General features: G+C 42.1%; 3 protein-coding genes across 6 annotated transcripts; all 3 read left to right on the top strand.

The window, feature by feature from the left end:
- Nucleotides 1-133: 133 nt before the first annotated feature.
- LOC108104533 (putative sodium-coupled neutral amino acid transporter 11) lies at nt 134-14,653 on the top strand. Of its 4 annotated transcripts, XM_017210663.2 has the most exons (11): nt 134-568; nt 871-1,208; nt 3,974-4,033; nt 9,030-9,341; nt 9,544-9,658; nt 10,091-10,343; nt 11,945-12,015; nt 12,111-12,272; nt 12,437-12,549; nt 12,622-12,813; nt 13,393-14,653. In XM_017210663.2, the coding sequence occupies exons 2-11, from the start codon at nt 1,146-1,148 to the stop codon at nt 13,633-13,635; spliced, it is 1,584 nt and encodes a 527-aa protein (XP_017066152.1). In that variant the 5' UTR covers nt 134-568; nt 871-1,145; the 3' UTR covers nt 13,636-14,653. The 4 variants fall into 4 exon arrangements, with proteins under 4 accessions (XP_017066152.1, XP_017066154.1, XP_017066156.1 ...); XM_017210665.2 differs by lacking the exon at nt 3,974-4,033; XM_017210664.2 differs by lacking the exon at nt 134-568 and having other exon boundaries at nt 580-1,208.
- Nucleotides 14,654-15,527: 874 nt separating this feature from the next.
- On the top strand, nt 15,528-17,996 carry LOC108104532 (phenoloxidase 2). The gene is made up of 4 exons (XM_017210662.1): nt 15,528-16,601; nt 16,661-16,756; nt 16,813-17,574; nt 17,638-17,996. Exons 1-4 carry the CDS (start codon nt 15,618-15,620, stop codon nt 17,848-17,850), a joined length of 2,055 nt encoding a protein of 684 aa, XP_017066151.1. The 5' UTR covers nt 15,528-15,617; the 3' UTR covers nt 17,851-17,996.
- A 118-nt stretch (nt 17,997-18,114) lies between these two features.
- On the top strand, nt 18,115-20,549 carry LOC108104534 (angiotensin-converting enzyme). Its single transcript, XM_017210668.1, has 6 exons — nt 18,115-18,210; nt 18,354-19,610; nt 19,674-19,891; nt 19,950-20,072; nt 20,131-20,309; nt 20,367-20,549. Exons 1-6 carry the CDS (start codon nt 18,166-18,168, stop codon nt 20,375-20,377), a joined length of 1,833 nt encoding a protein of 610 aa, XP_017066157.1. The 5' UTR covers nt 18,115-18,165; the 3' UTR covers nt 20,378-20,549.
- Nucleotides 20,550-25,843: the final 5,294 nt, after the last annotated feature.

Below are 25,843 nucleotides of genomic sequence, written 5' to 3'. Positions count from 1 at the left end.
AACTTGACCGAAAGGTTATGCTGTTCTATATTTTAAAGTACTTATAAGTTATAGTAATCATAATTCCTGTCCCACTGTGCGAAGGAAGCTTTTGAACCACGTGCCCACTCTCTCTGACTCTCACTCTAGCATTCCCGATGAATGAAGAGGAGGCAGTGCTACCAGACTGCTTTCGAGTAGGAGTGAAAGCTTGGCTTGAGAGCGAGCTTTTAGGAGCCAACAGCTGATGCGACAGTGTGGCAACTTTCGCTTTCGTTTCCGGCTTCTGTTTGTTGTTATTGTGAGAGCGCTGTGTCGTGTGAGTGTGTTGGTGCACTTGTGAATGTGTGTGGCGATTTCAAAGTCAGACAGAAGCAGCAGCAACAACAACAACAACAACAACGTGAGCATAATGAGCGAAAGAGAAAGCGACTGCGACGCGCGGAGAGAGAGGCCAGAGCGGAGGCAGGACTTCGGGCAGCGACGCTAACGGTGTATCCTTGTTGAGAGTTTCGCAATATATTTTTATTGCAGCAGTCTCATCGAAAGCGTCGAAGCAACCAAATCGCATCGAACACCCGATAAATCGGTTAGACAACAATGCAAAACTCCATTAACAAACATACATCCTTACAAAAAAAAATAAAGAAACAAAAATACATAATAAAATATAACAGGAAATACTGAAAAACAAAACACCAAACAAGATATCCTTTAAATTCCCAGTTTATTTATCATTCGGTGACAGTGGCAAGATATGCGCTCCAGTTCTTGTATAACTTCTTCATAATTAACAAGGAAACTAAAACTGTGTTGTGCCTGCGGCCAAATTGCGTTTCTTGGCAGTTGTTTTATCTTATTTCAGTTGTAAATTTGTTTATTTGCTTGCAGGCGGGCTGCTCGTACATATCCAGCTACTTCATAAAGGCCAGCCAACTACCCACCTAAGCTAAACCAAAATCAAAAAAAAAAAAAAATAACCAAAATCACAACTAAAACTACAACTACAACTACAACTACAACTAAAACTAAAGCTAAACTCGACTAAGTAAACGAACTAAACTAAAATTGAAGCCAGAGGCTCTTACAACTTTTACTATTAGCTAAAGTTAGACCAAAAAAAAAAAAAAACAGAGGAAGACCAAAAGAATCTCAGACCAAGCAAAATGAACATGAACGACAGTCGACGCAACACGGCCACGGAATTCAGCTATATACTGCAGCGCCAGGTGAGTGGGTCCGTAATTATATGCACTTAGTTTTATTTTTGAGGAGCGCCTTCTTTTTCGAGTCCTCACCCTGAGAAATCACTGAAGGCAACCACAACTCAAGCACTTCCCCAGCAGCACCCTAATTGCACACTTCCCAGCCGCAGGAACTCCGACTAATTGCAACCACACGAACTGACTGATTGGCCAACTGCCCCCGCAGAGTGCATAATGGCCGGGAATGTGGCCAAAAGTCGGTGTTTCTCAGAACTGCTATGTAGTTTCATTCTAAGGAATCAATTTCTCACTATAAAGTTGTCATGTAGCTTGCAGTTAAGATCTTTAAACCAGAATTATATAAATAAGTTGTAATTCAGTTTATCAATATTTTCCTTCGATTACGCATTCATAAGGTGAATCAACAAAAATCTTTTTATATTTTATTAATATTTGCACATCATTGGAGTTTCCCTTTCAACTGTAGTTAAAAAATGTTTGTATATAAACTTTAAATTTCACGTTTTTCCTGAAATTTTCTCTATAATTTTTTATCTTTTTCCCCCTTTGCATATTTTAAAATTAAGCATTCATAAAATCTCTAAAACGTAATCAATTTCGCGCTTTGTCTGTCAGAAAACATGCAAATTTTCTCTCTTATTTTATCCTCCACAAAAATATTTCCAAAATTCAAACTGCAAAATGAAAAATGTGGCTGTCATAAATCCTGTAGAGCGTAATCAATTTCGAGCTTTTTGTCAACTTTTCGGTTAAGGCAAATTAAATTTTTGCAAGTGGAAAGCCACAAAAGATTTAACGACACATTTTCATGAAGGCATATTCCTTGCTGTGCCCAATGAATTGTTAATAAACAAAATGCCCCGTCGATCAATCATGGCTTAATAGATGCCCCAGCCCGACATTTGCATATGAATCTGGCCAAGGGGATTTGGCTGGGGATTTTGGGAGCTGCCGACGGGTTATGCCCGATAATCCCTTAAGCTCGTTATGAATTCCATTTCGCTCAACTGCTGGAATTATTGGCTTGCGTGTCTGTCTGTCTGTCAGCACATATGTATGGATGTATGTATATACTCGTACATACACGCAATCACACATACTTGAAATCGTGGCTCGCAACTCGTAAATTTGTACTGTGAAAAAGATTGTTAAATCAATTTGTTTTCAGCACCCCTCAAGTGCTGTATAGCAGCGAGTTTTTCCGACCCCCCACAGTGTGTCTGAGACAATGACACATTAGAACCATCGAATCGTGTCCTGATTGAGTGATTATCCCAAACACAATTCACAACATGCTATGATTGATGACAAGCAATTGAATCACTTGGGGTCTTCCAAGGATTCAGCTATTTATTGTCTCACCGATGACCTTTGACGGGCGTGAAAATTTGTCCGAGATCCTTCAAGATTTAATTAAGTTCTCCCTAGGGGGCGGCCGCCAAAATACTTGAGATAACCAGAAAATCAATAAGGCGGAGAGCTCGACCTTTAATTACACAACAACAACAATTACAACAGCACCCACAAAGAGGCGGCGAAGGATTTATGAGATTTCTGCTCCAGTTATATATCTATGGTCACAGCCATATCCGCATCCACTTAATCGTCGCTTAGTATGCATGGCATGTGGTGGCAACGCCGCGCATCTGCTGTCTGGCCTTGGACCTGCTGATTCTCCTGCAGCTCCTCCTTCTCTCGATCCTTGTGCTGCTCCCCCTGTTGCAGCTGTGCCAGCTGAGGCATCAAATAAGAATGTCAACGGCAGCTCACCCCTTCCATCCCTTGTGAGATAACAGAAATCAATGTCAGCTGCAGCCTGCAGTTCACTTGGCCCTGGGGGAACATTCAGTTCTCAGACACTTCGTGCCGACAATTAAGTTCACATTGGAATTTCAAATTGGCCCGCAAGCCTCTCTCGAACGCTTAACTCAATCCCAATTTCAATTGACCCAATTAAATCAAACATTGTTCGGCGAGGAATGGGAAATCGTTGTCCGGAAAACCCAATTTAAATAAATTTCAAAGGCAATGGCCATTGATGGTGCTCAACAGGGTATCCTGCCACTGACAGGAAGTAAAGTGGACGTAGTGTTTGAGCCAAGTTAAGTTCACGTGGCGTATGGGTAATACTAAACATCACGCATACGCCACCGCTAAAGTTATGCAATAACTGTTGCATACCCCACGGCTTGTCAGCAATTCCGGCTCGCAGGCAATCAAGGTGAATCGCCAAATCCCTTTCGAGACCCGACTAAGTCCATCTCCAGGGTCTCAAGTGTGGGAGTGTGGTGGTCCGTACAATGGGTGTCTTAAATGGTTTCGATTTCGGCGCCTTACGGATTCCAAGCGCCTCGCGAACTCCCCGCTGTGGCAGCAGAACAATAAAACCAAACACTGTATCTCGGAAATTGACGGCCAAAACGATAAAATGAAAAAAAAAAGAGGAAAACTCAGCCAACCACTGAAACTCGCGCTCGCATTTCCCTCAGCGATATACGTATATATATAGAAACACGTGTTCCATAAAGATATGTGCGGGTATATATAAGATATATACAGTATATACAGATAGTCTATGTATATATATATTCGGCATGCGAATAAATTGGAATTTTTTTGCGATATGATTCGTATATGCATGCTTGTTTGATTTGATATGTATTTTACGTTTATGTTTTTTAAGCGAATCATTCAGAGAGGGCACTCGATTGTTGTTGAAGTGAACTCGATTTAATGGCTAACAATTTGATTTTCATGCATTCCATCAGGGCAGCGATGTGTCGGTCGCCGAGGCTTATGCATTCGATGACTTCAACAATATAATGAAGGTAAACTTTGACCCACATTCGCATTCACATTCCCATTGCCGGCACTGCACTTGCATAGCGAACCGTAGTCGTATTCACACTTCACTCCAGTTTCTCCTTCACATTCATTAAATTCCGAGTAACGCCTACACACTCGGTCTGAGAGAGAGAGAGAGACGGGAAGAAGGAGAAGTGATAGAGACGGATAGAGTGGGACACACATATCTGGCATTCTGGCCGCGACCTTCTCTGGGTCTTTCGGGCGGTACAAATTGCTTTTGGTCTCTGGACATCAAAAGAATTTTCTTATTAAGAAATACTTTTCTTGCCTACTTCGCGGCGCCTTATTAAATATTGCATTGAGCAAAGTCATGTGCGAGTTCTTAACGAAGACAAATTACGATTGAAAGTGTGCTCTTTTATTGCATACTTTTAGCCAGAATTTCTGGGAAAATAAAAAGTTTTATAAGAATTTATTGTGCGGCGCTTGGGAATATTAAACTAGTTTACTGGCATTAAAGAGAAAATTTTAGCACGGGATGGTATGGCTAACAAGATAAGTGAGTTATTAAAACTTGAAATGCATAAAACTGTCAAAACTTTTAGAACAAATTAATAGTAGGAAATGTTGTATTAGGAAAAAATCATTTTAAAGAGAAAATCATTTTAATACATCCATAAAACTTGTAAAATTCTTAAAGCTAATGCGATTCCTAAAGCCATGTTTCAAAGCCTTCCTTTACTGATAAGAAATAAACTCATCCATCTAGCTTACAGCTTATTAAATACTACCAAAAAAGTGTGCTAAGGCCACTGCAAGCTGACTTGGCTTTAAGCCGAATCTAATCCCGGCAACTAATACCAGAGAATGTCTGTCGGAAAAAGCAGGAAAGGATTTCCCATACATATACTCGAACATATTTAGTTGGGGTTTTTCTCCGGAGGGACAGGGGAAGGAAATGAAGGCCAGAACTTGATGGGAACATTGTGTAATATTTGATGCATTACCATGCATAAGTAAGGAATGCCAGGGAATGTGAGTGAGTGTGTTGGCCCTTTGTTGTTTTCTTAGGCCTCGCACCGAAACTTTTGCTGTTTTTCTTGTTGTTGGCAAAGCCATTAGGCCAAGCCAAGGCTGTCCGAAATAAAAAAAATTCCAGCATTAACGAGTGGGAGAGGGTGCGAATAAAAGAAGCCAAAAAGCCCTGATTGTTTGCACAACTAATGGTCGCGCGCCGGCTCAAACTCAAAGGCGAATTGCCAATAGTTGGGACACTCGCCCGGCTGTTTCTCAATTAGGTTAGTTCCAGCAAAAAAGTGGAACAGCCAGCTCTTGGCCAGCTCGGCAAAGACTACTCATTAATTGCAATGAAAGGGAACTGCACAAATTAAATTAAGCACCAAAATTACAGAGCACAGTATGAGCAAAGAAAATATACACTTAAAGAACATTGAATTAATTTGGAGAGAAGTTTTACATTTTTGAAAGATAAATATAACATTTCTATGTTTCTGGTTTTAAGAGAGAAGAGTTTCCAGGAAAAAAGCTTAGTTTCTAGAAAACAAAAAACTTTGAAGAAAAGATTTTAATTTTTCTTAACACTCTCAAATGCAAATTTTAGACGCTTCTCTAGTTAATTCCAATCCAATCATACTGTAAATGCATATTTCGAAAAGTTTAAACTTTCTTTGAAACTCTTTTTATGGGGAACTGAGTTGGAAATTATTAAATTAAAACGAAACTTTTCGGTTCATTGAAGTTCCAACAAAACTTAACTGTGTCGCCAATTTCGTATTATTTTTGCTGTGCAGGCGGCAAAAGGTCAAACCCTTTTCCATTTCCCTAAAACAACACCCCATTCAGAGCACATTCCTCGCCCCTGCCCCGTGATAAACCTGACCCTAGGACCATTTGGCTGCCTTGCATGTTTGTGTTTACTTTTTCACTATACAAGTATATGTGCATGAATCGGGCAGATCGGAGGACAGGGACCATAGGCCCTGTTTGTCTATCGGCATGGGGTGCAACCCCGGGCAACCCCTGGCAACGGCTGAAACTGAAATGACAACAATGCCGACATGGCTATGTCAATAGTTCAGCGGGACACGAACGAATTGCATTGCAAAAACTGGCTGCAATTTCTGCGGCAACTGGCGGCTTTTATGGTACTGTCATTGTGCCATTTTGGCTCGCTCATAATTTTCAGGTCCCTGGTTAATTGTTTGGCCTGGCCCAGTGGACCAGGACCACCTAAATATGCTCCAACCCTTTTCAATCTGGCATGGGAATGTTTGTGTGTGTGTGTGCGCCTGGTGTTGACCAAAACGCTTTCATTAAAGTGCAAATTGGTTGCTCCCATTGTCCTGTCGTCGTTCTCTAATTTCATTAGGCCAGCCAAATATGTGTCCAGAGTTTTGGCCAAACAAATTGTTTGGTCTCTTTATGGTATTATGTCTGGGGTATGTCTAGTTATGGGTGGTGCTTATCCCAGAGGTTTACTAATATAAAAATACAACATTCCATTTTTAAATTCTTAATAAAAAAATATTTGTTTAATATTTTAAATGCCTTTTAGTATATATCTTGATATTTGTTTTGGGTGATTTTTTATTATTTATATAAAACTTTCTTATACTTTTGTTTTCAATTACTTTTCCTCCTAAGAAAGTTTCTTTTCCCTTTCATATTTTTTGTACATTTTATGTCTTAGTAATATCCTTTAAAATTAATTAAAATTTCAATTATTTTTCTCTTTTTCAAACCCTTTATTAGCCTTTCTTCACTTATATATGCTCTTATATAAGCAAAGGGTATTTTTAATTCCATTTCGGGGTACAAGGGTTCAACTTTGTTTTTCTGCTGCTGAGCAGGAAATAGGAGTTGGAAATGAGAGTTTGGGACACGGGCGAAGGACATGAGTGTTATTAATTAAAATCGTGCAGTGCATAAAATGGTTTGTTTGCCATTAGAAACGGGGATCCTAGAATATTTTCAGGATCTGTTTTGGGAGATTCCCCCAGTGGAGATTGGCTTTCGTGTGCGGCGTTTCTATTTGTGTTTGAGTTTGTATTTGCCTTCGACAATGTTTGTCTTTTATTAGAAACGTTCTGTTAGACACAGGTATTTCTGCCAGTTGGGTGGGCCAACCTGTGGGCACGTGCACCTGAGAAGCCACCAAACAATTTTCATCTCATGTTTTCCCTTTTTTTTTTGTTTTCCCCCTTCGCTTTTCCCAAGTTTCACACGCTTTTGAGTCAATTGAGTTCCGACTGGGATTTTTGTTGGTTGGTTTTTGGTTTTTCTGCTTTTTTCCCTTGTTAAATTAATTGGATTTTCAGGGCTTAATTGCTGACTGGGGGGATATATGCTAGAAAATTATTTATGTGAATTCCAGCGAAATATAATGTTGGCAGTTTTAACCGAAAATGCGAATTTGACCCGAAAATACGCTCGATTGAGCACCGGAAACAGATTTATTCATTCATCGATATCATTTATTCAGGCAATTATTTATGATTTCTGATGCGCTTGGCTGGATTCGGTGATGAAACTTTAACTCGTCCAAGGACAAGTGCCCATCACAATTTAATGGCGGGGTAATCTTCTATATGATAAACTAATCAAGGCAGCTGGCTATAAATTATCCTGTTGAGAGTGCCGCTTCCTCCCCACCCTTCAAGGGCTTTTCCGCCCCGGCTCGAGATTAACGTTGGCCCATTTGCCTTCGACGGCGCAATTTGTTTTTTCCTTTCTTGTTTTTTGTTTTTCGCTTTTCTTTTGACTTTTTTTTTTAAAGGACGAAGGACTGTGGGCCACTGACAACGGACACTCTGTAATTTCATTGGGCCGCAGCTGCCGTAACCTGGCCTTGCTGTATCAGCCTTGGCACTGAGACTTCTAGCTTGTGACTTTGGCGATTGGGCGATGGGTTTCCCGTGCCCGAGCCTCATAATTAGCCATTTTCTTTGATACTCAACAGGGGGGCCACCAGAGCCAGAAAAAACCTCTCGGCGACCTTTGACGCCACTTAATTGAATTGAAAACTCAACTCAACTCGCGCGTAATTTGCCTTTGGAAATGTTCATTAGCCAAAACACCTCCAAAAACCATTTTAAAGTAGTTCTGGCAAATGTTTACTTTACACTCGCTCTCTTTTAATAAAGGGTGTTGGGAGGTAAGGCTGCAGAGAAGTGTAAACTTTTCCATTGTTTGTTTGCCTTTTCCCTCGAAGTTCAGTTGCCAGAAGTTCTTTAATTGCCAGCTGGCTAAAGTTTTTTCTCCAATTTATCCTTATCCCTTCGGTTTTTATTATTTTCCTGCCACGGCTACTGCTGTTGCTGCTGGTGTTTTATTTTTTAGTTGCCATGCTGTAAATGCGGACAACAACATTGGCCTGCTTTTCGTGACTTTATGACGTGGCTGAGGAATTTTATTTATGTTTATGTGAGAGCTCTTGATATAAAATTGTCTTTTATGGCAGTCGGCTGGAGCCGGGGATCTGGGCGACCCGTGCTACCACCACACGTCCATAAACACACAGAAAAAATGCAAAAGGATATTTTTAATTGGATAGATTTACCCGTAGAAAATGTTAATTATACTTCTCAGCTTAAAAAGTTCACATAAACTGTTTATTTGATTCTTAATAAAAAGTTTTTTTAAATAGAAAAAATCAAGAATTTCCATTCTTGCTCAATCATTTTTATCAGTGTACACACCCACTTCCAGAGTAGAGGTGGAGAAGGGTTTTTGGCACAACCGCAATTTACGATACGGATACGAGCTGCCTTTGTCTTTACCTCTACCTGAATATTGCGTATACGCAACATTGGCTAGCGGGTGGTATGTGAGGTAGATGGGTAGCTGTGTAGAGATGTGCAGGTCCTCTGTTGGTTTTGCTTTTGATGTAAAGAGGCACTCGAGGCAATTTTGCGCTCTTATCCCAATCAACGTGCAGTAATGGAGAGCACAAGGGAGACCGATTGCTAACCTTTGTTGTACGTTACACCGTCCTAGAATAACCATCAGACACATCAGCAACAGGGCCAGCCGCAACAGCAACATCAGCAGCAACAGCAACAGCAGCAGCTACAGCAACAGCAACAGCAGCAGCAACATCGTCAACCTTCGCAGCAGCAACCACACCAGGATGCTGGACTGGGCGACACGTTGTCCTCGCTGCCACAGGCATCGTTCAACTACATCAACTCCATTGTGGGCAGCGGCGTCATTGGCATACCCTACGCTCTCCACAGGGCCGGATTCGGCCTAGGTTTGGCCCTGCTCATCCTGGTGGCCTACATCACCGACTACTCACTCATCCTAATGGTGAGTGTGTGCAAGCCCTAACTAATGAGATGCCTTCCTCCTTCCTAAAATCGGTTTAAAGTGGCAATCAGGCCTCGCTACACCGAAGTCACATGCAAAACGCATTTCCGTTCGATTCCGGGCCTAGCATTTTCTCCATAATTAACGAGCGCACTCATTTGCGAGGGCGTGTGCAGCCGTTTAAGCCTCATTTCATTTACAGGTCAGATGCGGCCACATTTGCGGCCGGTTCAGCTATCCGGGCATCATGGAGGCCGCCTACGGCAAGTACGGCTACTACTTGCTCTCCCTTCTGCAGTTCATGTATCCCTTCCTGGGTGAGTTTGTCAACTCCTCCTTTACTGGAGGCTAAAATAACATTGTACAGAGATAAATGTGTTTTTGGTGGCCATATCGGCATTGCCAATAAATCATTTTTATTTTGCTAAGTAAATCTGTAAATTTATCACTTATTTATTATATTAATTAATGAGAAAGAAGAAATGTTTTACTTATTTGCTTTACTATTAGAACCAATTGTTGCTTTCTGTTATAAGAAAAATATTTAACTTAAAAGAACTTCTAATAACTAGTTTTTTTAATACTTTATTAATAAAAGATATTCTAACATTTTCAAGTTACATTTCGGTATTCGCGATATCCTGCTAGATATCTTTGAATCCAACATTTTTATTACGTCATATAAATTTGATGAGCATTTTTTGTGATAGAATTTTTTCTGATGCTTTCACCAAACTCTCTCTTTACAGCCATGATATCCTACAATGTGGTGGTGGGCGATACGTTGTCGAAAGTGCTGGTTCGCTTCTTTCCCTCCTGGGGCGGTTCCATGGGCGCTGTTCGACTGGGCGTTGTCTTCTTCGTCAATGTGGGCGTGGTAATGCCTCTATGTCTTTATAAGAACGTCTCCCGACTGGCCCGTGCAAGCTTCATTAGCCTGGCCTGTGTGGTCTTCATCCTGTTTGCGGTCATCATCAAGCTCATGTCGGGCGATTATAAAGTGTAAGTATGTTGGGTTAATAATCAGTGTTTTTTCTTAACAAGAATGGGGACATACAATGTCTGATTAACTCAGTTGGTTTAAAAAACTCTTGATTTTAGTATCCTTAAGTTTAGAATGTCAACCCTTTTCTACAAGAGTTAGGATCAAGATATATATCTATGTCAAAATAGTTGGCGTGTGTAATTAATCGAATAATGTTTTCACCGAAATGCCAACCTCCATCGATTGAGTCAATTAACGCTGGATTTCAGCTAATAAATTCCAATTGCAACTACCTGACGGCTGACCCACATAAATAATTCATTAGCCGAGTTCAGCCAGTGGGAAAGAAGACATATAACAAATGAGATTTTGAAAATTAACCCATTTTCATTTCGAGCTTCGCGTTTTCAATTAGTGACAATTATAATAGGAGTATCAGATCAATTATTGGCATGCACAAAGCGTCGAAATGTCATTCAATTGGTTTCACTTTTCAAAAGTATTGATTTCATTGAATTCGATTATAAAGAATATGATGGCTCTGGACTTTGACTGTTTTCCACAAAACTCTTCGTCTTAATTAAAGCAAAAGCAATTTGTAAAAAGACTGAAAATATAAATTTATTCGAAATTTAATTATGATTTGTGTGACTTGAGCACAATTTGTTTTAAAAATTCGATTAAGGAGGCAATAAAAGAAAAATTAACCGAAATTTAAAAGGTAACATGCCTTGAAAGTTGCCTAAAACATTTTACCGCCAACTTGGCTGGGAACTTTCTAGCCGCCAAAGCAATTTATAAAAATTACCAAACAAAAAACAGAAGCAAAATATAGCTGGTTAAACGCGTGAAGATTTATTTACATTTTAATTACAAATTGTGTACTTTGCTCGATTTTCCCGAAAACCGCTAACAAAGTTGCAACCAGTTGGACCTGAGCTTGGGAATAGGGCTATGGATGGTGGATGGTGGATGGAGGATGGTTGATGGTGGTTTTGTCTGGGTTGGGGGTTGGGGGTGGTTCTGGGCTTTAGTGCTAAGTGGCGCTTTAGTGCTTTCAAATCTGTGGCAACTGCCCAGGGCGGTGGCTCTCCAGCCCTCCACTCCCTTATCCACTCCCATCCCTGGTGATGCAGAAGCTGCTGGGGAGCACAGAGCTCATAAAATTTAGTGTGCCACTTGTTTGCCTTTTATGGCTTTTCATTAGGCGAGTCGAGTTGAGTCTGTTGCAGTGGCAACTAAGTTGTATGCATACATACATATGCGCTGGAAAAGCGGAGGACGCAACACTTTCCCCTGCAGTTTCAAGGTCAGCAGGTCCCCTTTTTCTGCTTTTGGATGGGTGAACCTTGAATGCTGCGTCTGCGGCTTGGTATAAAATTTAAATAAATTTCCAATTTGCGGCTGCCTGGCTTTTTCCACGTTTTCGTCTTATCTTACGGTCCGCACCTTTTGTTTTTACTCATTTTTTATGCGAATAATTCACATTTCCTGGGGCTGTCCGAGGGCGAGCCAACGAAATGTTAATTTGGTGTTAACTTTTGTGTAATGTTTCCTGGAAAAACCTTTTTTCACCACCTCTTTTATGCTCTTCACGGATGCGATGATTTGTTCTCAGAACGGACACGGCGGAGTCTTGGCGGTTCGCCAACTCGGATCTTATCCCGGCCACGGGCATCATGGTCTTCGGTGAGTTGTGGGTGGATTTTCCACTCGAATGTCCTTCTATATATATATCTTTCTATCTATCTATCTATCTATCTATTGGACATCTGTCTGTGCAGCTTTCATGTGTCATCACAACACCTTTCTCGTTTATCAATCGATGCGCGACGCGACCATGGAGCGCTGGGAGAAGGTCACCCACATTTCGATTGGATTTGCCTGGACGGTGGCGGCCCTGTTCGGCATCGCTGGCTACTCCACCTTCCGCGCCTTATCCCAAGGTGAGGGATTGACACAAATTGCATTTAATTGCACTGACAGGCAATTTGCGGATGTATCCTGTCTGCTGTTTTTGGCATTTACTTTTTTACTATTTTACTATTTTACTATTTACCGCCCACCAATTCCCCTTTTGGGATTTCCTTTGTTTCTTTGTATTTTGCAGGCGACCTGCTGGAGAACTATTGCTGGGATGACGACCTGATGAACTTCTCGCGTGTACTCTTCTCTATATCGATACTACTGACCTTCCCCATCGAGTGCTTCGTTTCCCGCGAGGTTTGATCCCAGATACTTAAGAGAAAGTTTCACAAAACTTATGTGTATTTTGGGGCTATTTCCTCCCAACAGATTGTGCGCGCCCTCGTCCATCGGTTCGTGCTGAAGGAGCCCATCAGCGAGTTCACCCAGGACAAGGACCCCAGCCTGGAGAAGGGGGCCATAATCGATGAGTACTCGAAAGCCATTACCATGGCCATCGTGTTCAGCGCCTTCGTCATCTCGCCCATGACCGACTGCCTCGGTTCTGTTTTGGAGCTGAATGTGAGTAGGATTTTCCCATGTCCTTAATCCATGATTTCTGTTCACGTCCGGTTGGAAAAAAAAAAGGAAAACGAGGCTTTGTACCCTTGACCAGAACAAGTAGGCAAAAATTAAATAAACGTTGAAGTAGGGAAGGTACTTAGGCTATAGATTTCTAGGAATATTATTAAAGACATTTGTCTTTGCAAGTTAAAAACTTATTTATTACCAATTTATAAACTGGTTTCTGGATAAACCTATTTATTATTCCGTTTTCTGATGTTATCGCTGAAATAGGAAAGTATAAATCCTAGAAAGGCATCGTCAAGTTGAGGGCTAACCAACAAAGAATCCATACATTTCAAGAGCTTTATTAAATACATCTGAGACTAATTCGAACTTCAGCATTCACATTGTCCCGGCCAAATGGGGCAACCTTATGGCCAAGTTTATTATCATCAGTAAGTCGTTTGCCCCTTGTATTCTGGTCACGGGTATTGGCCACATTGCCGATCCCAAATGGCATCCACAAATTGTGGCCCAAAAAGCGTCTGTGTATTTGCCATGCAAATTTATGCCCCAACCATTCACCCATTTCAGGGTCTCCTGGCGGCCATACCCTTGGCCTACATCCTGCCCGGTCTGGCCTACATCCAGATGGAGCCGCATGCCCTGCTTAGCCGCGAGAAGCTGCCCGCCTTGGGCCTGGTGGTCTTTGGTGCCCTGGTGACTATCTTGGGGGCGGCAGTGCTCCTGCCGGGACTTATGGGCGGCGACTGCCGGTCGGATATTGTGATGGGTTACTGCCGGCAGGAATTCCAGAATGCCACCTCAACGAACTAAGTGGTCGGTCGGTCGTTAGGCTGGCCGGAATGGAACGGAAGTCAACTTACGATTTAGGGTGCGGGTTAGGGATCGTATATTTGTTTTTTTGTTTTGGGTTGAAACTTTTAAGTTCACCTTCGGTTGGTTAACACAGCTGCACCATGTCGCATCGAAAGAAACTTGTACCTGAGTCCCAGACGTTCAAAGTATCTGCGTAAGTAAGTAGTAGGCACAGTGTTGTATTGGCTAGTGGAAAAGTGATACGGGCGAACCTCAGTACAAAGGCCAGGCATTATCTCCGATCGAGCAAAGACCCCTGCATATTTGCACCGGATAGTTATTTTCCATTTCGTTGGATCCCCGTTGTTGATGTCGATATTGTTGAAAGTAGTGAAAGTTCCTCGATACTCGTATATATGTATGTATGTTTTTATGTACGCTCAGAAAGGCATCAAAAATTGACGAAAACGAATTGAATGAAAAATCGAAGAAAAACTAAAACCAAAACCAAACTAGAACTAGATGTTATCCGTAGCTTTAGCGTAGTCTGAAACTTTTTGGGCACCAATATACACATGCAAACCTTAACGACAACCGACGAGAGACCCTACAAAGTTGAGAAGCAAATCAAAATCGAACAAGTATTATATGTATGTATGTACCGACAACTATTTGTAACTATGTATGTATATCTATTGCCCCGACGTTACCAAATCATATTCCAATATATGATTTTGATATATATATATATATATTATATATATACAAGGAGTAGCTAACTGCGCTTTAAACCGAACTAAAATCAAATTCTAACCATCAAAACACATCGATTCGAACAACAGTTTTTAAGTTGTTAAACAGCACTGAATTCTTTTTTGAATTACGTATATATATACACGACACAGACACACATATTTATATATATACACATAGACATATATTTTTCTATAACTCTTGATTTATACTGCACGATATTATGTAAATACATGTGTATGCATTTTTGGATGTGATTAAAGTCTTTATACACAAACACCCAGCTAACCATTCTTACTTTCTCTTCGGGCTGAGAGATCGGAACCAAGCTGAAGACCCCCTCCTACCATTAACTCTATCTCTCTCTCTATATATATATTCTAAGAGCTTAAACACAACATATCATGGCCAAGGAACACGGGACATGCCCAGGGCTTTTCTAAGATACTTTTTACAAGATCTACACATATGTAACCAACTGAGAAACAACAACAACTATCGCCTATACTCGTACACAACGAAAACGGAGCGACTAACAAATGCAGCAAAATATAGCAATTTCTACAGATTTCTTGTATATACACGCTATATAGATCCGCTTGTCGTACGATATTTCTCATGTTCTCATTCGCCAAATATCTCGTTGTCTCTATATATATCTGTCTTTAGCGCTATACTATATAATAACGAAGTTGTAGGGAATTAGGGAAGTGTTGATCGATTATAGCCGAGTTGTAATTATTATTATTATTATTATTATTGCCGTATAATGCATGTAGCGACATATATATACATATATATATATAATTAATTGTTTGGATGGGATGTAAGCGAAAAGAGCGTCTATGTAGAGAAGTTTTGATTTACAACGCAGGCATAACCCAGAGATAACCAAATCCGATTTCATTCCAATAGTACATATGTATAGATAAGCAAAAGCAAAACCAAAAAATAAAACAAAACAAAAACTAATAATGAAATATTCTTGAAATAATAAAAAAATGCATTTTAGAAATATGCTAAAAACAAAATTTGCGGTTTTCAAATCCTTATCATCGCGTGAGAAGAAACTTTCACAGGCGTTCTTGCGGTTTCTCCAAAAGATATTAGATATTTCGTACCTCCTAACTTTGCTATAAAAAGGGAAACCATTCAGTGGATAGTCACAGTTGTGAAGTGTTCAGGCTTCCAGTGACATTTCCTCAGATAGTTTCCTTCGAGATCCTGTAGTAGAACACTCATCAAACATGGCCGATAAGAAGAATCTTCTCCTGCTCTTCGATCATCCCACTGAGCCTGTGTTCATGGACAAGGGCAAACGGGTGACCGTGTTTGATGTTCCTGATTCCTTCTTGACCGATCGTTACCGCCCAATCAGCAATGAGGTTCAGAGCCGTGTTGGCGATAAGGTGGAGCAGCGAGTTCCAGTCCGGGAGATCTCCATTCCTGATCTGAGGATTCCCATGTCACTGGGACGCGATGAGCAGTTCTCGCTGTTCCTGCCCAAGCACCGCAGGATTGCCGGTCGCCTGATAGACATCTTCATGAACATGCGCTCCGTTGATGATCTGCAGAGTGTGGCCGTCTATGCCAGGGATCGTGTTAACCCAGTTCTCTTCAACTACGCCTTATCGGTGGCTCTACTCCATCGTCCAGACACCCAGGGTCTGGATCTGCCCTCATTCTCGCAGACCTTCCCCGATCGGTTCATTGACTCCCAGGTTATTCGTCAGATGCGTGAGGAGTCGTTTGTGGTGCAACCAGGTTCCCGTATTCCCATCACCATTCCCAGGGACTACACCGCCTCCGATCTTGATCCAGAGCACAGGCTATGGTACTTCCGTGAGGATTTGGGCATCAACCTCCACCATTGGCATTGGCATTTGGTGTACCCCTTCGAGGCCTCTGACCGCAGCATTGTGAACAAGGATCGCCGTGGTGAGCTGTTCTACTACATGCACCAGCAGGTGATTGCCCGCTACAATGCCGAGAGATTCAGCAACAACCTTGCTAGGGTACTGCCCTTCAACAATCTGCGGGACCCCATTGCCGAGGGATACTTCCCCAAGATGGACTCTTTGGTGGCCAGTCGCGCTTGGCCTCCTCGCTTCGAGAACATCAGGCTGAGCGATCTCAACCGAGAAGCTGATCAGCTTAACGTGGAAATCGGAGATTTGGAGCGCTGGCGTGATCGCATCTATGAGGCTATCCACCAAGGATTCGTCATGGATGTGAGTGTTAGGTTTGATTTTTATTAAGGTAGTGTGTTAAATTATAAATAACTTCTCAGGAGCGTGGCAACCGAGTGCCATTGGATGAAGCTACGGGCATCGACACCCTTGGCAACATGATTGAGTCCTCCATTCTGTCACCTAACCGAACCCTGGTAATATTCTTCAGGTTTCTTAGCCGGATTGTAGATTAATCTCTCTTCCCTTCTAGTATGGTGATCTGCACAACAATGGCCACACCTTCATCTCTTATGCCCATGATCCGACCAGCAAGCATCTGGAGTCCTTTGGAGTGATGGGTGATGTGTCCACCGCCATGCGAGACCCGGTCTTCTACAAGTGGCACTCGTACATCGATCGCATCTTCCAGGAGCACAAGAGCCGCCTGCCGGCTTATACCGATACTCGGCTAAACTACTCTGGCGTCACTATTGAGGGCATCCAAGTGGACACCAATGGAGGTCAGCCCAACACACTGACCACCTTCTGGCAGCAGTCGGATGTCGACATGTCCCGTGGCTTTGATTTCCTGCCCCGTGGCAATGTCTTCGCCCGCTTCACCCATCTGCAGTACTTGCCCTTCACCTACACTATCAGTGTGAACAACGATGGCGGTGCCCAGAGATTCGGCTACGTGCGCATCTTCATTGCACCCAAGAATGATGAGCGTGGTCAGCCCATGTTGTTGCGCGAACAGCGTTCCCTGATGATTGAACTGGATAAGTTTGTGGTTGCCCTGAACCCGGGACCCAACACGATTCGTCGCCGATCCACTGAATCGAGTGTGACTATTCCATTCGAGCGCACTTTCCGTAATCTGGATGCCAATCGCCCGGCTGCCGGCACTGCTGAGGAACTGGAGTTCAACTTCTGCGGCTGTGGATGGCCTAATCACATGTTGATACCGAAGGGTCTGCCCGAAGGACTGCCTTGTGTGCTGTTCATCATGGTGTCCAACTATGAGAATGATAGGGTATGTTTCTGACAAGGATTACCAAGAATCTTTCCTGATCCTTACCTTATTTATATCCCTCAGATTGACCAGCAACTGGTGGGTCGCTGCAGTGATGCTGCTTCCTACTGTGGTGTCCGTGACCGCCTGTACCCGGATCGACAGTCCATGGGTTATCCTTTCGATAGATTGCCCCGCTCTGGAGTCGATCGCCTGGTGAACTTCCTCACTCCCAACATGAGCATTGTAGACGTGAACATTCGCCACGAGAATCGCACCGTTCAGCGCCAGAACTAGATGACGAACCGCTCCTGATCCACATTTTACCGCCCTGACCCGAATCGATGGCCTTGCCCATTACTAGATATATAACTTTTAGCAATCTATTGCATCTTTATTGAGCCGCTTAATAAACAAGACATCATCGTCAAGCATTCCACAAAGCTACGTTTTGTTCTCAATTATTGTGGGTCGGCCTCCGGACGAGAATCTCTCGCTGATTGCGCTTATCAGCTACCCGGGGAAAGCTTTAAATGCCAGCTTAACGTTGGAAGCAGCTCAGTTCGAGGAGATCCGGTGTTGAGTGCGAAAGTGAAACTGATTCCAGGGGAGATGAGCCTGCTGCTGCTGCTGGTGCTGCTGATAGCCGGCATTGCCGTAAGCATTATAGCGATTAAATAATAATCTTTGATTCAACCATGAGATCTTAACAAAATAGCTCGAAACACAAATTAACTCATCTTATTGCGTATCAAGAAATGTGTTTCATTTTGGTCTTCATCTCTTTCATCTAATTTTAGTGCTCAACTGCGGCTGCCAATGTTGACCTCGAGGCCAAGACTTTTGTGAATCAATCGAGTGAACGTTACTACAAATTCTACAACGAGATTGCCGCCGAAACGTATTCGGCCAACAATGAGGAGGACTTCGATGCCTTGTTCTCCAAGCTGAACAATGTGAAACGCATTGCCGAGGAGCTGGTGAGCATTTCCCGGCAGGCTGCTAGATTTGATCTGGACAGGGTTCGCAATCCGGAGACCAAGACTGCTCTTCAAGAGCTGCGCACTGCGGGAGATTTGTTTGTCCTGGGCGATGATTACTTTTCCTCCGTGCAAATGAACTTGGCCGCCTTACAAACTCTCTCCACGGACCAGGATATCGAGCCGTATCTGGGCGGAGCAAATAGGCCCAACGAGGATGACAGTCCACTGGCCTATTTCCCGGACATCCAAAAGATTGTTAAGAGCAGCCAGGATGCTGATGAATTGAAGTACTACTGGGAGGCATGGCGCGAGAAGAACCAGATCTGGGCATCTGTCAATTTCTATACCATTGTTCAATCTTATCAGAAGGCTGCCAAAATCCTAGAGGTACCAGTCCATAAGTTGTGGTATAAATACGACAGCCAGGAGATGCTACAGCAGATGGAACAGGCGATGGTGGAACTTCGCCCAGCTTACCAGCAACTCCACGCCTTCGTCCGCCAGGAGCTGCATAAGAAATATGGTGGCGATGTTGTAAATCTCAATGGACCCATACCGGATCATCTGTTCCAACAGGTCCTTGAACAGGCCTGGGCCAGTGGCAGCATCCTGGAGCAGTACTATCCACGTGCCCAGTTGCCGGAGTTCGATGAGTTTGTCAAAGACCTGAATGCCAGGGCTATGGTGAATGAATCCGAGAATTTCTACACTTCGCTGGGCTTCGAGCCGTTATCTGAGGAGTTCCACAAGAACCAGTTGAAGGAACCCAATCAGGATAGTCCAAATGACGACTGCCGACCCTCCATCTTTGACCTCACCCCGCATGTCTACCTTATGTACTGCGAGAAGGTCAGTTTCCGGAAGATGATGCAGTATCACAGTCACATGGCCAGGGTTTACTATGCCCAGCAGAAGAGGAACCTTCCCTCGTACTATTTCAAGGCCTACAATTTGGAGTTTGCTGTTGGTGAGGCTGTGGTCCTATCCGCCTCCTCGCCAGCACATCTTACTGGTCGCCGTTTGGCCAAGGAAGCACTCAGCGAAACCGCTCTGATGAGTCGTCTTTTCCGCATGGTGAGTACTAAAAGGTACTTAATCATATACTTAAGTCTAAAGACTGTATAATCCCTACTCCAGGCCATCCATACAATTCTTAGTATTCCCTTGTACTATGTGCACACCAAGGTGATGCATGATCTTCTCAACGATACAGTGGACATGGACACCGTGAACAAGCACTACTGGCGCCTCATGGAGCAGCATGCGGGAATCGAACCGCCTTCGGATCGGTCAGAAGGAGCTATTGATTTCCCCTACAAGTTCTACGTAAACATTGATCAAAGCTTCCAGACTCAGTAAGTTAAGTAAACTAATTTCTAATAATAGACTGTAATTTTGAATTTTGAATTTAAGGAAATTCATTTCGGAGATTCTTGGGTATCAGTTTTACCGCGAGCTCTGCAAAAAGAGTTTGAGCGGAAAACCACTTCACAACTGCGATTTCTATGGAAGCTTGGCTGTGGGCAATGATTTAAAGTGAGTTTTCCTTTCCTTATTATGTAATTAGATAGACTAAACAGCTTATCTTTCCCAGATCAATGATGTCTTTGGGTTCTACTAAGCCCTGGAAAGAGGTGGTTGGCAAAATACTGCCCAATAACACTGGACTCAGTAGCCTGGCACTGCTGGAATACTATCAACCTGTTTTGGATTGGGTTAATAAATACAATAAGGATGCCAATTCAAAGATTGGATGGACTGCCACCAAGAAAAGTAAGAATAAATATTTTAAAATTAATATTCATAACAATTATTCTTATATCTTTACAGAAATTGTTTGACGACTTCAAGGTCAGCTTTCAAAGAGCTTAATTCAGCTAGCGCACAAAGATTAATCAAACACCTTGTAATTTTTTGTTAAAACTTATTTAATTTTCAAATTTTGATTTGAATTTAAAACGGTTTTAATAAAAGTGTTTCGCAGCCCTGGCACGAAGCGGTTTTAAAAATTAAGCGGTTCACTTAAACTAGTTGTCTCACTTGCACTTCATCTATCTTGCGTGCTGGTGGTTAATACAAGAACGCATCCGTTAGAGGGGGATGACAAGAGTGCTGATAAGGCGCGAAACAAACTGGATTCAAATTTGAAATGTAACCGATATTATTATTTTATGATGTTTTTGAATCATTTTTATATTAACTTGAGTCCTACTATGATTACAAAATTAATTTTCTAAGATGAACAACATACAAAAAGGCTTTATTCCACATTTAATATAAGTCCGCGTTATCACAAGTTTAACAAAATCCAAAAGAAAGAAAATATTTTATCAATTTGTTTCTTGTTTTCAAAAAACTGGAAGCCAATCTATTCTTACAACTAAGAGAATTTCCTAACTGTCCACCAGTCAGCTGGAAAATCGGTTCCGGTTGCGGGCAGCTTTGACTTTTCCTTTTTAGTTTCCATCATGTTTGACCACAAATAATCGGTGACGGCTGCACTGCAACCTCCAAGAGTCCAAGAGCCCTCGAAATGTTGCTTTGGCTGCGTTAAAGTGTCGCAATCCGGAGCCGACAGCCTGTCCATCCAAGCGCACCGCAGCTCGTTGTGCGTTCGCCGCTTGATTGCATCCACTGGCCAGTGGCCACATCCACCAGTCACATCCACATCCGACCCGGCCACTCTTCCAGTGGTTGTCGCCAGACAAGATGACGATATATATTTTGCCCACGTCACAGATACACTTTCCCTGGTTTTAGTCGAAGAGATTGGTGAATATTCACTAATAATAATATTTTATTTAAATTAAATTATAAAGTTCATAGTTAAAAATATAGAAAGAAATTAAATCATTCGTATAGAATTATTTATAATTAAACAAGGATTTTAAAAATACTTTACGCATATTATTTACAAAGTTTATTATGGTTTCTGTCCTTTTTTAATTAGGGAACAACATTTTCGGCTTAAAGATGCCATGCCGGACTTGGCGACTTGCAGCTGGCACGCTTCACTTGCTCTGCGACTGGCGAAAGGTCAGCGGTTCTGCCTGCGTCCAAGCGATGGTCATTAGCCAAGACAAAGTCCAGGCCCCACAAATTGTGGAGCAATCGCGGGCGGCAAGGTCGGTGGATTGGCCAGCCCTCCCCCTTTTGGCCAACCCGTCAGCAGGCGTTCCTCATTTAGCTAGACGAGTGCTTTTCCTCGCAACTGGATTTCCTTTTTTTTTGTTCGTGATGGGGTTTTCGAGTGGGGGCGTCTGCGGCAAATGGGCGAATGGGCGAGTGCATTGCGTGCCGCCTGCTTGGCTGTCAGTTAGAAAAAAAGTCTGCCTGCTGCTAATTGCGCCAAATTGCGGTGGCCGCGCACTCACTGCGGCTGCGGAATGAATGGCCATGAAATTGAATCATTTCCAGCTGCAGCAGAAGCAGACTCTGCACACTCGACTCCACTCGAATCCAACTTTGACATGGCACGCCGCCCATCCGTCCCGAAACGGAGTTGAGTGAAAGGCACCCACGCCGCCATCCAGGTATTTCTCTGGCTTTTATGCAAGCAGTTACCAAAATCAGAAAGAAAGAACCACCAAAACTTTATATGCTCTTCTAGAAATTTAATTTTATAAATTTAATATTTTATAATATTAGTATTATCTAAAAAATAGTATTATGAGCCGTTTTTAAGCAAAAATTTCACTTGATAAACCTAAAAGTAAGCTTATTTAATTACAGCATCTTACCTTATTGAGTTGCAAATTTTGTGCCAAAACTGGGACAGCCCCTTTGGCAGAGTATAAAGAGTTAAGTGTCCAAATTATGCATAGATATACGGGTATGGGAATGCTGTGTGGATGGATGGTTGGAGAAAAGAGCCGAAACGGAAACCGCAAAGGGAAAACAAGTTAAATGAAATTTGCATGTCGATGTCAGACAATTTGGTGAACTTTTTTAAATTGCCCATCAGCAGATGCATTCGCATTAACATTAACCCAAAAAGTAAATCCCCATATATGAGCACTCGTTAACAAGTTCGGAACATGTGTAGGGGTATGTGAGTGTTATATGCGAATTTTGTTTACATATTCATCAGGCACGTTGTTGGTGGCAAATATTTTAACAAACGAACGGGTAAGCAAATACAAACGAAATTCGGCTTAAGTCCAGCACAATGGGTCGAAATCAGAGGTGAATAGTGTATTTTAGCATATGGTATTGTGTGTGCGGGGATTTGGGAATAGGAGAGCAGGGAATAAGACCCCCAAATGGCTTTGTTACGTGAGACCATTGTCAAGTTCAGATTTGCAAAAGACAAAACAATAGGTGGCTTAAAGCCAGCTTACGAGTAGGATCTGTTAAGAAAGACTTGGTGAAATCGCTGAGGTCAAGGAAGTGAGATTTTAATTAAAATCAAACTTCTTCTTTCTACTTAATTTAATTACCCTAAAATTGATGGTCATAGTTGAGAATGGAAAGCCTTTCTGTTGATATTTTTACCTGAAATTACTTTAATATCCTTCAAAACATGTCTTTAAACTAGTTATTGCCCACTTAAAATATGTGTTTACCATTTAGGGTCCTGACAATTCAGTTAAAGCCTTGTTAAGAGAAAAAATAACATATTTTAAGCCAAATTCACCAAAGCCCCCAAGATTTTTTAGTGCTTTGCCAAGGTAAATTTCCCATCAGCAAACTTTGTTCATCGATTTGACTTGTGTCCTGTTGTAAGGTAATTATATTTCGGCGCTAACTTTCATAACGATTGCGGATGATGAGTTGAATTAGCAGGCTGTTGCAGAAAGATCAGCTCGAACTTCGGGCTGAGGAAGAAACTGCAGATCACCATCAGCGTCACGCGCTCGCGCAAAAATTATGATTATTTGACGAAATCCCATGCTGAGTTTTACCCAGCTGCCGCAGCGTGGCGCCCCAAAAATATGGAAGCCAAGAAGGAAAAAAAGAGTCCAAAGAGGGGGAAAAAACACAGAAGAAGCAATCAGCCATAACAAAACCAAGTAAGCATCCATCCATCCATCCGAGAGCTGACCCCAAGCAATTAAGAAATTATGTATATTATGACGCGCGCTGTGATGATGGCAGCGCAGTCGAATAAAAAGCAATAAAATGTTACAGCAACAAATGCGAATGTCGGCTGAGCATTATGTATACGCACCGCTGGACGGCGGGCCCTGCAGGCGGTTCGCTTTGCTCTTTTCACTGCGTTAACCTTTCTTCGGTGCGACTACAATAACACAATGATATGTCTGAGCCATAATTATCATTTGTTGCATCTCTCTTTGGAGTTGGAGTTTCAGCTGGAGTGGAAGTTTTTTTCGGGGGATCATTATCCGCACCGCACGCCGAATTTTCGGTTCAGAATGTACGAGTATTTATCATGGAAATGAGGGAGCTTACGATTCCTGCAAAAACAAAAGACTGAAGACACGAACTCGAGTCCGGGGTCGCCACGGCCAGGTTTTGACTTACGTAAGCGCGTGCTCGCCTTAAATTAAAGTCCACAATCACGCAGCGACGACAGGGGTCAGAGTGAGAGAGGGCGAGAGAGAGAGCACGAGAGAGAGAGAGTGGAGCAAGGCGGGATTGGGATGGATGATGGCCTGCTGTGTAGGTGGAGAAATTATGTTGACATCATCGCCAAAAAATGGCCAAGAAGCGAGCGGCGATCAGGCAGCGGGCGCCTCTTGAAAAGCCGAAAATAAAAAATTAATTTTACTTTCATTTTCGTTGTGGCGATATTGCTGGCTTCTTTTACTTTTTAATGTAATTTTTTTTTTCGTATTATTTTTTGGCCAACATCTTGGGATCTATTTTTGTACTTTTGGCTTGTGCCACTTCAGCTGGCTGATTGCACTTTGATGGCACAAAGACAGATGGGTTCCGTTTGGCCTCCGGCCAGATTCATTTTCCAATCTGCAACTTGCAGTTGTCCGTTAAGTGGAGGCATTATCAGGCTAACTGATCGATCTTTCGATGAAGTGAGCGGCTGCTGCAATAAGGAAACGTCTATTTATGAAAAGCTCTCTCGAATGAAAGTCAAACAGCGAACGCCGTTTTGAATTGTATTTTAATAGGCCAAAAGTCAATTTCCTGGCCCGCTGCCAAAAACGGTTGTTCGCTCGTCAACAGCGATTGCCATAAACGGACCAATTTTATTGCCAATTTCGGCTGAGCCTTATGAAATGTCTTGCACTGTCAGCGTATGCAGCAATTTTCTAGGTCGCTCATCGTCTCTGACTTGTTTATACTTACGAAACGTCAAATCTCTCCCACGCACTAATGTGCAAATTAAACGCATTTCCAAATGGCTTTGCATATATCATCTGGCTGGGCAATTACATTTACTCAACATAATTTCTTGCACTTAAGTTTTATGGGCCTTTTAGGCTGCTCAGCCAGCGAATAGTAGATGGTCTTGCCATCCCGCATTCGTCATGTGGTATTTCTTGTCATATTTCAAAAGGAAAATACACCGAAACACCCTCGGTTACGCATGCTCCCCATCGAAGTCTGCGTGTTGTATAAGTCTCAGTCTCAGTCTTCCCGCATATGACACAAAAATGTGAAAAAAAAAGTCTCGGCCGAGACAATTGTGTAATTAGCGAAAAGAAAGAAACCAGAAAAAGTCGGGATATGGAAGAGGGCCGTCGGTTGCTAGACAAAAAGATCTAAACGTCTATTCATAACGTCACACATTTCCAGCTCTACGATTCCGTTCAATTGTCTGCAGATTCCATTTGGTAATCCCAATCGAGGAAAGCAACAGCTGCCAGTTGGCCATCTCTCTTCATCTTAAGCTTCGAGGTAGCTCTTCTTTTTTTCGACAGCCGCATCTTAAATTGATTTATGGCATTTGAGGTGTTTAATATCTGGCTGCTCTTCAGAAAGGTGTGTTATACAACGCTGGGATTTATTAAATGTGCATTGTGCATTGTTACCGCCTTGGATATTAATCTTTGTTTTGAGCTTAAACTGAATATTTGTTTAGTGAATTGATTAATTATAATTGGTAAAAAAAACTACAAACAAGGCTCTTTGAAAAACATTTATTAATTAATTATTCATTTTAATAACTGAAAGTGGTAAACTAAAGCCAAATGGTTTTTCCCTAGTTATAATTTCTTTCCCCTAGTAATAATTTCTAATTTGTATAAAAAAAGTTTATTGGACTTTAACAAAGTAACTTTACGGTAATAAAAAAAATATAATAATAATATTAATACTATTCAAGAACTAATAATTAAAGGGTTTTATAGATTAGTAAGAGTATTTCCCATTCCTTAATGTTTGGC

The sequence above is a fragment of the Drosophila eugracilis genome, unplaced genomic scaffold (genome assembly GCF_018153835.1).
Source record: "Drosophila eugracilis isolate 14026-0451.02 unplaced genomic scaffold, ASM1815383v1 contig_1765, whole genome shotgun sequence".
NCBI classification, from domain to species: domain Eukaryota; kingdom Metazoa; phylum Arthropoda; class Insecta; order Diptera; family Drosophilidae; genus Drosophila; species Drosophila eugracilis.
The sequence above is the reverse complement of the archived record's forward strand: the minus strand, read 5'-3'. Positions and strand labels throughout refer to the sequence as shown.

Coding starts and splice junctions, on each gene's coding strand:
- LOC108104533 (XM_017210663.2), top strand. CDS start 1,146: ATGAACATGAACGACAGTCGACGCAACACGGCCACGGAATTCAGCTAT. Junction 9,659..10,090: donor GTTCATGTATCCCTTCCTGG/GTGAGTTTGTCA, acceptor CTCTCTTTACAG/CCATGATATCCTACAATGTG. Junction 12,016..12,110: donor CACGGGCATCATGGTCTTCG/GTGAGTTGTGGG, acceptor CTGTCTGTGCAG/CTTTCATGTGTCATCACAAC.
- LOC108104532 (XM_017210662.1), top strand. CDS start 15,618: ATGGCCGATAAGAAGAATCTTCTCCTGCTCTTCGATCATCCCACTGAG. Junction 16,757..16,812: donor TGTCACCTAACCGAACCCTG/GTAATATTCTTC, acceptor CTTCCCTTCTAG/TATGGTGATCTGCACAACAA. Junction 17,575..17,637: donor CCAACTATGAGAATGATAGG/GTATGTTTCTGA, acceptor TATATCCCTCAG/ATTGACCAGCAACTGGTGGG.
- LOC108104534 (XM_017210668.1), top strand. CDS start 18,166: ATGAGCCTGCTGCTGCTGCTGGTGCTGCTGATAGCCGGCATTGCC. Junction 19,611..19,673: donor TGAGTCGTCTTTTCCGCATG/GTGAGTACTAAA, acceptor TCCCTACTCCAG/GCCATCCATACAATTCTTAG. Junction 20,073..20,130: donor GCTGTGGGCAATGATTTAAA/GTGAGTTTTCCT, acceptor TATCTTTCCCAG/ATCAATGATGTCTTTGGGTT.